The 12628-nt window shown below is 34.7% G+C and overlaps 1 protein-coding gene across 9 annotated transcripts in view; it reads right to left on the bottom strand.

Moving 5' to 3' along the window:
- LOC143229828 (XK-related protein 6-like) overlaps window positions 1–12628 on the bottom strand; it is an 89840-nt gene that overhangs the window by 26939 nt on the left and 50273 nt on the right. For 5 of the 9 annotated variants that reach the window (XM_076462647.1, XM_076462638.1, XM_076462640.1 and 2 more), the window contains exon 2: window positions 8913–9432. In XM_076462647.1, the coding sequence (XP_076318762.1) occupies window positions 8913–9432 (520 nt within the window). Of the gene's footprint in view, window positions 1–8912; window positions 9433–9587; window positions 9929–12628 lie in introns of those variants that run through there. The other 4 variants (XM_076462646.1, XM_076462642.1, XM_076462639.1 and 1 more) reach the window with 4 other exon arrangements.

Below are 12628 nucleotides of genomic sequence, written 5' to 3'. Positions count from 1 at the left end.
CATAAACAGTTCTAATGAAGCACTTAAGATCATGTAAGAGCTGCACATAACATAAACAGATCTAATGACAGATCATGTAATGCACATAACACAGTTCTAAGATCATGTAAGAGCTGCACATAACATAAACAGTTCTAATGAAGCACTTAAGATCATGTAAGAGCTGCACATAACATAAACAGATCGAATGAAACAATTAAAGAGGCTGAAGAAAAATTCCATTGTACAAATAATGATTTTCGGTTCTATTTTCTTAATGCATTGGTAACATCATTACAGAATATATAATTTGTGATGCATATGTCAAAGGATTTGTATCTAGAAATGAATCGAACCAGTTATGTAGTGTATAACTCTTCGGTTCATTTTCGTGCGGGTTTTGTTTTGTCTTCAAGTGTGGACATTGTTACAGAAACCTGGAGCAAGAAAGCCTAAACCATTAAGAATAAGAGAACTCTACATATTTGATATGTCCTACCTGTGGTAAGATCTTAAGTCTTTAAGATTAGGAGAGTTTCACAACGAAATGATGTCATTCACGTTTATTAACATACGATAAAAAAATTATACGTTAAAGTACGAGAACCACAGAAGCTCTGTGAAAGGCTTGTCGATGTACGTCGTTTAGCAGGACGAATAACTATATTTAGAGAACGTTGCTATGGTAACATGAAATATAACGAATTAAATAATGTTTATTACTTTACTATCAAATTATATTATATATACATAAACTTTAACATACTTATATTAGTTTCACTGTATGGTTCTTAAACTCTGAATAATAAACTGAAAATGTCCTTATTTGTACTCCCACAATACTTGCATTTCTGCGAGCCTTGTTTGATAAAACACGTTTCCATTATCGTGAGTCGGATGTTTTAAACATACGGAATTTCCGAACGCTGTACAAAACAAGTAAAATAAGGAATGAAAACTAGAATGGGTTTCAACATAATTTCCATTGTTAAACTACATTGTTATTCAAAACAAAAACATCTGTGAAGTAGAATATAAAAATATCGTTGCGATTATCAAAAATGTTGACTTGTGGATCATGTAAACTAAACATCTTTTCTTCTGAAGTATTTATATAAATTTGACTCTGGCGTTGTATTATTATTCTTTATAACTCGAACATATAATTATATCAAAATAGTTTTTACTTTGAATTTTTATTTCTGTCTGTTAGGCTTATATTTTAGCCTCCTACTCAGTTAATTACATATGAAATTTAAAAAAAAACGCATACAAAGCATTAATAATCAATAATTAATTCTTAATTGAACTTACGTACACATCAGGTCATTTTACTTACACATATTCCGAAGTTATCAAGTGTACAATACTAGTTTTTGTTATTAGCGTAACACCTAATAACTATATACTATTTAATGGTACCCTTTTTTCTTTCGGTGTTATAGCACTTTTCTTTCATTATTAACTTTTTAGTAATGGCCTTAGAAGAAATAATCCATTGTCTAGCTTTGCACTTAGCAACAAACAAACGAAATACTTTACAAGCACCAATGTAATATTTTTTTAAACTGTTTATGAAAGTGAAATGTATCGTTTTCGTTGAAAGTTGTGATGATGAAACCGCCATGTTTTAATAATAGAGTAGCTGTAGCAACGCCACGGTCACCAATCTAAAGAAACAGAGTTCCCATAATGTTTACTTTAATAGCAGCCGATACAGCTCTGTGACATCGTTCTATGTTCTGCAGTAGTCTGGACTGAATTTACTGGGAGTGCTTCCTCAGGAAGTGTGTGTATGTGTTTGGAGGATCACCAAGCGTGTTTGGTGGATCGACACGAAGCTCGTCTTTGAAGTTTATTCATAATAAGTCTGCAGAAAATAATGACTGTGCTAGTATTTCATGTTCAAGATATACTTTGATAATACGTGGTAACAACAAATGTTTCCAGCTCCACTGTTACTAGTACCGGAAACAGTATCTTATCTTCCTATCGCACTGCATCCGGAGCCCATTTCTAATGACTTACATATAATAATTTTACTTATCATCCTTCTCGTGTTAAACTATCGTGGAATTAGAGACCCGTCCTTCAAATTGGTTCTACAAATGACGACACCTCACTTGTATGGATGATGATAAGCTCTATGATTGGCTACGTCTAACGTATTTCTGACCAATGATGGGTGATTTTAATTCCAACAGTGTGATAATATTGCTTTTTAAGTCATATAAACTCAATAAAGCGTTTTTATTGAACCAGTTTACCAGTGTATTGGGTCTAGTGTTTCGTTATGCAATATAGCGTACAATTCTTAAGTGCTCTTCGACATCTTTGGTTGTCTATTACTTCGTTAACAACATGGAAACTACATTTTGTAACATTACTATGACTGTTGGATCAGAAATATGAATTTTCCCACATTCAAGCGCACTATATACCATTCATTATCTCAGTGGCAGACTAGCTTAAGAAAGCAACTGAAGAAAACTAAATCGTTAAACTAGCTTTAAAAGTTTGTTCAGAAAAAAAAACCACTTTCCAATATAAATGTGAAATTTTCCTTTCACACTAACAGACACATGCATAGTTGAAGCTCACATTATGGTCACGTGTCACATTTCCCTTGCTTTCAATTAGTTATTTGTTACTTTTCTCAGAAATAGACTTTATTTTAAATACTCTAGATCCCTTCAGAGTGTGTTTCTTTCAATATATCTATAAGTTTATTTAATTAATGTATTTTTTTAAATTTCTAGTACAAAGATTATGGTTATTTGTTATTAAGCACAAAGTTACACAAATGGCTATCTATGCTCTGCCCACTAGGGATATCAAACCCCGGTTTCTAGTAGTATAAGTCAGCAGACGAATACAAAGAAACGGACAATCTCTTTCATGGTAAACCACTACTAAACCTGGCTCAGTTAATAACAACCTGAAAAATCACATGTATGGTGTTAGAAGTAATTGTGAAAACGGTGAGTGAAAAGGAGAAAATAAATCGTGAAATTCGCCCCTTTATCTCATAAAGTGCATCAGAGTACACTCTTATCTTTGTAGTTTCCTCTACGAACGGTTTTCATAAAATACGTTTTAATATTTCATACAAAATAGTTTAAAAACTTCAATAGTTTCACAAGTTTTTTAACCACTAAAAATTATTTATCTGCCAACAATTTAACGTTGTCTGTAAAGATGTGTAACTGTTTATAAAGTATTATTATTGCAAATATTTGCATGCCTTTTTAACTGGGTTTTGTTTGCTTTTGAATTTTGCGCAAAGCTACACAAAGGCTATCTGCAACAGCTGTCACTAATTTAGCAGTGTAAGACGAGAGGGAAGGCAGCTAGTCTTCACCACCCACCGCCAACTTTTGGGCTACTCTTTAACCAACGAATAGTGGAACTGATCGTCATTTTATAAGGCAATCACGACTGAAAGTGCGAGCATGTTTGGTGTGACAAGGATCAAACGCGCGACCTCAAATTACGAGTCGAGTGCCTTAACCCCCGGGCAAATGTATAAACAAAGGATAGGAAAATTAAATTATTGTATTTTATCAAAAATATTATTTCCGTTTTAATATTTTTAACTTCAGTTTAAAAGTATGAAATAGAATAAATGTATTATATTCACAAAATTTTCAAATATTTAACTCTGATTACAGCGTTATAACAAATACTTTCCATTCTTCTTGCTGGTTGACTTGTTTATCATTTAACATTTTGGAATTTGTTTGAAAAATGGTATATATATGTATACTCTGCTGGCCAAAATCTTAAAACCAATGAACATTAAGAAAAATATGCATTTTGCGTTGTTAGACTCAACCACTTATTTGAGTAGAGCTTCGAAAGATGAAAATAAGAAAAGTGAAAATAAAAATAATAAACCTTTTTAGCATTTAATAGGAAAAATGTGAACACTATGAAATTAGCCTAAATACTAGCTGGTCAAAAGTTTAAGACCATACCAAAAAGAGGTCTCAGTAGTGAGTTGCACGGCTGTCATTGCGAATAACTGCAAACATTCGCTTTGGCATGGTCGATATAAGCGTTTGCAGAAGGCTGGCTGGAATCTTATTCCAAGTGGTGAAGATCGCTTCACGAAGATCATGTACTGTTTGGAATTGACGTCCATTTCTATAGACTTCCCTTACCATCAACCCCCAAACATTTTCAATGGGGTTCAATTCGGGCGAACACGCTGGATGGTCCAAAAGAATCACTTTATTTGCCATGAAAAAGTCCTTTGTCCTGCGGGCATTGTGGATTGCAGCGTTGTCCTGATGAAAGATCCAATCATTTACACAAAAGCGGGGGCCTTCAGTCAATAAAGATGCTCTCTCCAACATGCCATAGTAGCCAGCCGCTGTTTGACGCCCCTGTGTAATTTGAAACTCCATTGTTCCATGGAAGAAGAAAGCACCCCAAATCATAATGGAACCTCCTCCACTGTGTCCTGTCTCCGGTGAGATATTCTTATCGTGCCAGTAACGTTTGAAACCATCTGGCCCATCCAGGTTAATTTTTTTTTCTCATTGGAGAACAAAACCTTCTTCCACTTTTCTACGTCCCATGTTTGGTGCTTCTCAGCAAAGTTAAACCGAGCTGTTTCGTGGTGTGGAAGGAGGCGTAGCCTTTGAAGACGTTTACGGATTTTAAAACCTTTCTCTCGTGGATGCCGTCTTATTGTTCTTGAGCTGCATTCTGCGTCCGTAAGGGCCTTAATCTGGTTCGACGATCGGCTGATGTCTTGCCGGACAACACGTCGATTCCTCCTGCTCAAACCGGCGAAATTTTCTTGGGCCGATTTCTTGAAATTCTCGTTCCGTATCCCTCAGGGTCTTTTAAGAAATTTGCAACAGCAATTTTACTACGCCCAATCTCACCAACGATGGCACTTTGAGAGAGTTTTGTTTGTTTGTTTGTTTGGGAATTTCGCACAAAGCTACTCGAGGGCTATCTGTGCTAGCCGTCCCTAATTTAGCAGTGTAAGACTAAAGGGAAGGCAGCTAGTCATCACCACCCACCGCCAATTCTTTTACCAACGAATAGTGGGATTGACCGTCACATTATACACCCCCACGGCTGGGAGGGCGAGCATGTTTAGCACGACGCGGGCGCGAACCCGCGACCCTCGGATTACGAGTCGCACGCCTTACGCGCTAGGCCATGCCGGGCCACTTTGAGAGAGACCTTGCTTTTGCAGCTCGACATTTCTGCCACGTTCAAACTCTGTCAACCTTTTAGCCTTTGCCGTGTTTTTACCCAATATAACACAGGAGATGTCAGTGGGAAATATTGACAACGCTAATGCTTAAACAGAAATGACTAAATTTTGTTACGTGTTTACCGATTAACGTTTCGTTTCAGTATGGTCTTAAATTTTTTTTTCCCTTTTTTTCATCTTTCGAGACCAGCTAGTTCATTTTAGATTTTGGCCAGCTAATTTCTAAGAAAGTAAGAACAAAGTGTTGGAACAAATGCTAAGAAAGTAAGAACACAAGGTAGGAATGAGCATGACGAAATAAAACTTCCTCTGTAGTACCTCACAAGGAGGCGAGCCTATTATTTCTCAGTGCTTACTTCGTTTATTCTTTCTCTTTATGGCTCGGCATGGCCAAACGTGTTAAGGCGTTCGATTCGTAATCCGAGGATCGTGGGTTCGAATCTCAGTCGCACCAAACATGCTCGCCCTCCCAGCCGTGGGTGGTGATGACTAGCTGCCTTCCCTCTAGTCTTACACTGCTAAATTAGGGACGGCTAGCGCAGATAGCCCTCGAGTAGCTTTGCGCGAAATTCAAAAAAACAAACACTTCTGTATACAATAAGCCAGGGGGATTAAACTTATGAAACTTGGCTATGCTTATTATACAATCACTGGAGGTTTCAGTGAATTCAATTATTGGAGGAAATACATATACTATAAAGTTGTTCATACAACACCAGAAGAAAACAGATATTCGCCTCAACCCATAACTTGTATGTTGTTGGTTTTTATTATTTATAACTTTTTTTCCTTTTGAACTAGCATGAGAAATTAACAGGATTTTGTTCACTAGTTATACAAGTGTATTAAAATACAAATATAAAATATCCTCAGAGGTTCTATTTATCGACATCATAAATTCGTTATTGTTTATAAAAAAAAAAAAAAAGAAGAATCATAGACAAACTTTTGTAAGTATCCATAACCCGTATAATATAATGTATATAGAAAATTGAAGTAGGCATGAAACGGTTGTTGGACATGCCTCATTATTAGGTAATACAGAGAACGTTTTATTACAACATGCTCATTTTTACCTTGTTTCCTCACTTTTTGGTGAACCCATTCCAATACTTTCAATTTTGTTAATATTTTTTGTCTACTTATTCATATAATTTTTTCATTCAAGGTCATTCATTCATACTGATGTCTGTTATGTATATCATCAGTTTGGATATGCACCGTACTATTACGTTACATATTAAATGCTTCAATGAATGCAAACTTGATATAATTTAAAATGCATATTACACACTCCTTGCAAAAGTGTATACCTTGGCGTCTAGCCTAGACGATGAAGCTCCTTTGAAGGCTTACACTATGTTGACATACCCCATACTACTGACAGTTTCCAGGTCTTGTTACACAGTACTGTAGATCGAGACCACACCCATTCTCTATTGTATTTGACCACACCTACTCGGGTGTATTGAATGAGTGAACAGACTTATGTAATTTAAAATGGCGTCTCTTCTCGAGGTGTTACCTAGCTTTTGTGAAACAACTCTAATTTTAGGCAACGTTTGGTACAGATAAATGCTGACAATAATACGTGGTATATTTGATATTGTTCTATTTGATAAGTGTGTTCTGTAACGCAACTTACAACGTTCAACAATACCAGTCACTTGATGAGAGTGAGAAATATGTGACTTGTAAATGTTTTTCATGAGCTCTGCTGATTTTTTCCAAGCGGTTGTATATTTTGTAACTTTGTTTATCACCTATCGGAGTCTCTTATATGATATTGAAGATTTATTATTTACGTAATAATAATGTACATTAGTAAATAGTTTACATTACGTGTATTATGTGTCCACCTTATTCCTACTGTAAGTACTTATATACTTATGATACGAAAAGTTTGATTATATTAATTTATTTATTTGTCACTATACGCGATATTGGATTAGTTTGATCTAATGAGCTATATATTATTTGGATACAGATTTGTTTTGATTTTCTTTTCTGCTAAACATTATAATTCTAAATGTTTCTGTTTTGTTTTGTATGAATTTCGCGCAAAGCTACACGAGGACTGTCTGCGCTAGTTGTACCTAATTTAGTGGTGTAAGACTAGATGGAAAGCAGCTAGTCATCGCCACCCACCGTAACATTATAACGCCTCCACGGCTGAAAAGGCTAGCATGTTTAGGTGTGACGAGAATTCGAACTCGCAACCCTCAGATTACGAGTCGAGTGCCTTAACCACTTGGCCATGCCGTGAAAACGTTTATTTAAAGAACAATGTTACATTTTCTCGGAACTTTACTTCTAAGAATGTAGTTCTATTTCTCATAATTATCGTATAATGCTGAATTTTTGCCTTATATACCTATGATGCAAACAGCATTATTTGACTATTTTTAATTGTGGTAAATATAAATACATATAGTTTTATATAGTATATATGATTTCCTATTTCACTGAATTCTTTAACATTTGCTGGACTGTACTTAACATATTTTATAAGTACCACTATTTGGTTCCTGTATATCACCAAGTAATTAATATTATTAAAATTTATCAAGCATATATCCACAACTGTTTAGTAGGTCTACAATCTGATCTCTTTTCTATTTTTTTAAAGTTTTATCTGTGGTTGATCTTATTGCTTTTGATATCTTTAATATTTCCCCCTAAAAAACAACTCAGAAAATGACAAAATTATTTCCGTGGTTTTCCGTTCCCAAGTTATTGACTTTCACAACAGCAACACTTAAATTTTATAGAGTTTAATATTCGATATTAAAAACTTCCTGTCTTAAGTCTTGTTAAATAAACACTCCATTCATTTCTTCTTTCACTCCCGATGAAAACTGATCGCTCATTTAACTGTATTACTTAACTCGAGAGTATTTTTTTAAATCGTTATTAGATGGAATATTCAAGACAAGATCTTTATTCATAATTAATTATAATCTTAATGAATGTTACTAAAAGTGTGTAGCATTCGGTTCTATTCATAAATAATTTAAACTTAAACAACGGTTTTTAGTGACAGGTATAAAGAAAACCTATTTTTATATTCCTTGGAACAGTACATAATACTGTTCAGCACTGTCTGTGAATTAATTCGAAAGAATGTTATACAGTAGTTAAAACTTAAAGCACCAATTCATAATAGTATGACATCATTATAAACTCTACACTAATCTGACACAGCTGGTGAATTATGTGCTCTTATGAACGGAGCTACTTTATCGATTAGTTTGCAGATGTGTACAGATGTTCGTATGTGTATTAAAACCTACTTATTTCCAATTCTTAAGACATATGGACATACACGAGTCGTGTTTTTATTTAGTTTTTTTAAAGTTTGAATACATAAATAAGAGTCACTCTTCATTCAAGATTCTTTACCACACACGGATATATAAAACAAGCATTCAAATTATTTTATTAAATAATCAAGTGTTAGTCCTCGTTGTTACTTTAAAACCATAGCCGCCATTTTATGATAAGTTCATTATATTTTCGTAGTACTGATTTTAATATCGTAATAACAATTAATGTAATTAACAATATTGAAGCTGTTTATTTCATTATACATAAACATATGTATACTCAGATTAAAACGGAACGGGTAAAATGTTTTTTGTAATCACGATGCAGACGTGAACAATAGCAAATTTTAATAACAGATGTAAACATTTACCTGATTATTGGTCCCAGTAGAACCATATGAAAGAATATACGAACCACCCAATCTAGCTTCGTCATGTGAGGCCGTGACAACGCCCGCGGATGTGTCTTCCTTTCCTTTGCGTCATGTACGTACCAGCGAATACTGAAGATGTTAACCGTTAACGATGGAATAGCTGTAGCTGCTGCTGTTAAGCCGAACCACCACAGATTGTCCTCTACGTAGAGAAAGTAGCTCACTGCCACATCCGTGCCGACGTTTATTACGTACGAAATGATACAAACAAACGTAGCTAAAGCACTGAACACGGTGAACTGATCCTGTTCTTCCCACTTCTTAGCGGCAAACATAAGGTCATTGTGGTGAAGAGGATATGCTGGGTCTGGGTACTGGTGGTCCAGAATGATGGTCTCAATCTGGCAGCCATCGGAGTCATTTGTCACCTGTGGGTCGCTTCTTTCATACTGGTCGAAGTGCTGGCGACCATAGCTGTTCTGAGAAGGATTCAGCACGACCATTGGACGTTTCTCCACTGTAATTAAAACAAACACTCTGTGAAATTAGTTCTTACTGTAATCAATGGTTACAACTCTAAAATTAATGAAAACTATCAAAAATGGAATATACATAAGGCTTCTACCAATATATGAAAGAGATAAAGATAAAATGAAAATTATTATAAGGTACTGTGTATTTCTTTGTCATTATTTCGTCAGATAGTTAAACGTTCACTTGATAAATCGCACTCTTTCCTGGTTGAGTCGGAAATATTACGAGGATCCACCTATCCGTTGGTTTAGACGCAGAACACAGAAGAGTATATAAATTCTGAACAGAATCTATCTTTTTTATATGGACTAGCGGTATTATAGCAGAAAGAAAGTTAATCAATACATTACATATTTTGTTGTACACCTACGCTACTGAGAGAAAGGAGGAGGAAGAGACGTAATAATCAATAGTGGTACGGACTTTGTAGCACGTGGATGGTTGGCATCAGTAGCGTTACACACTTTATAACTGGTTCACGTCACTGAGAAAGACGAGCGTGGGTTTTCACGAGCAGTTGTCCAAGCTTAGAATCACTAAACAGTATGAGGGAAGGACATAATAACTAGTATTCAAAAGTGCGTTTAGTGCACCTACGTCTACAAAAGATATGAGGGGAGGCAGTAATAGCTGGTAGTATAAACTAGAGCACATCTTCGACTCCAAAACGTACTTTACTTCGTAATGACTAGTTTTATAATCTGGAGCGTATATATTCCTCTCAAGTATAAGAAAGGAGGGTCGTAAAATCACTGATATTACAAACTGTAGCACATATCGGTTTCTAAAGTAACACATGGGGGTAAGTCATAATTAGCAATATAATAAATATGTTACTATAAAACAATCCTGATAGAGGGCAGCAGGGGTAACAACGATTTTGTTTTTTGTGTGTGAAAGGCAGACGGAGAGCAAGACTTTTGTTTTTTTTGTGTGTGAAAGGCAGACGGAGAGCAAGACTTTTGTTTTTTTGTGTGTGAAAGGCAGACGGAGAGCAAGACTTTGGTTTTTTTGTGTGTGAAAGGTAGACGGAGAGACTTTGTTTTTTGTGTGTGAAAGGTAGACGGAGAGCAAGACTTGTTTTTTGTGTGTGAAAGGTAGACGGAGAGCAAGACTTTTGTTTTTTTTGTGTGAAAGGTAGAGGGAGAGCGTTGTTTGCACTTCTTCTCCAACATTCATAGTTTATTTTCAAACGCGTAATTTGAAATTTGAAACTGTGTAAATGACGTGTTTGTTATTTTATGAATTGTTGAAATGGGAAAAACCAATAAAAGTTTATATCTTTACGACTTGACGCTGAACAACATTATGTTCGCAGTCAGTCACCAGATGCGTCAACTATCAACTCTTTTTAAAGGTTCATCCCTTATTGCTGCAAACCAAGGTAGTTGACATATATAAGATAAAGACTTGTGTTAGCGAATATTTGTATTTGTGCGTTATTATCTTGTCCAGTTAAGGAGGAATATAAAGCTTCATCAATATATTTTCACTTAGAAGTAAAGATAAAATAAATATATATACATTAATAATCATAAGAATATCGTGGGTAATTTTCAATGTGGATGTTCAACCTTAGGCTCATCTCTCCCCTTAAAAAGAAAATAGGATAAAGAGAAAGGTAGTTAGGGACAACAATACGTTCTTCATGCATGCGTATTTCTGACCAGTCTCAATTATTTCGGGCATTGTAACTTCATTATATTACTGGAAGGGTGAGGCTTAGTGGCTGACGTGCTCGGGCTATGAGTACTTCTAAATGTTTCAAGTTGATGAGGCAGGTACAGGAAAATGTCGCACATTACATTATTGTAACATAGCGGATGTAGAGAACTCTCTATTGTTACATAGCGGTTTCGTGATATGTAGAGAACTCTCCAAGTTCACATAAACAGTCAATTAAGAATATGTTATTGTGAAGTCATTGTACTGTGAAATACTTTAAAATGTCTTATACTGTGGTAGAGCAATATATACGGGTGACAGTATGTACACGTTCTCATAGAATTATCATGTATCTAACTAAATTATGCACATATATTAAAGTATGTATATGATTGAGTTAATTCTACGTTTACACGAAACTTAACATCAATGTGTGAATATAGCTAGTAATTAATGTAAAATGATATCAAAATTACACAAGTTCATGTTAGTAATAGATATATATGAAGTTATCTACCACATATCAATTTCGGTTTAATTTTAAACATTTTATATTACAGAGTAAGATAATTGTTACTGCTCTGTACTGGAACATCGTTCTGACGTAATTTAATTTATATAAAAATAAAGCAGTACAAGTCTAAACTTTTTTTTATATTTCTTAACACTTACAGTTACTAAATTATACTAGGTGGACAGCAGGTTTTGTTAACTCAATAAGATCTCACTAGGGTTTCATTACATAGAAAATTTATATTAGGCTTAATCAATTATACACAGTTTCGTTAAACCTCCGACACATTCCTAAGCTCATGCAAACACTTTGCGTAAAATAGTCCATAGTTGTTTTTTGTATATTTATTTATTCGTCTTTGTATTGTTTTTTGTTTAGCTATACATAAATAATCTGTAAAATACACGCAGATTGATATTTATTATTTACAATTTACTTTCAACAATTCTAGAATTTAAATACATTATTAGATTTTGAATGTTTATTTAAATACTAAAACGTTATTTACTGTAAAATATTTGATAATGATCGTACCAGTGATCTAAACGTCTCACCGGTTGTAAAACAAATCTTACTTACTATAAAAGCAGTGTATTATAATAAAATAATAAGGTAATACTATAAAATTAATATAACTGCCATGTATAAACGTTATTAAACTGAATATTATCCATGATATAAATATTTTGGTTTATTTGTTTGTTTAAAATATTCATGCAAAGATTGCTATACAAGAGAACAGACATTGCTACTTTTGAAATGACAGATTACATGGAAGAAGCCAGCTTGCCAACGGCATTCACGACCAACCTTTAGGCTTCGCTTGTCCGAACAAGCAGTGAGATTGGACTACCACTCTCATAGCGCACGCATAACTCCTAAGTGCAGAGCACGTATTAGCAACAACGAGACGTTTACCGTGAAATTTCAGCTTTACGCTCTGGGCACACTATCACTAAAGCTACGCAAGGTTACAAAAGTTTGTTTATTTAAAGCGCAA

Source organism: Tachypleus tridentatus, chromosome 10 (assembly GCF_004210375.1).
Source record: "Tachypleus tridentatus isolate NWPU-2018 chromosome 10, ASM421037v1, whole genome shotgun sequence".
Lineage (NCBI taxonomy): Eukaryota > Metazoa > Arthropoda > Merostomata > Xiphosura > Limulidae > Tachypleus > Tachypleus tridentatus.
Note: the sequence above shows the minus strand (reverse complement) of the source record. Positions and strands in the feature narration are given on the sequence as shown.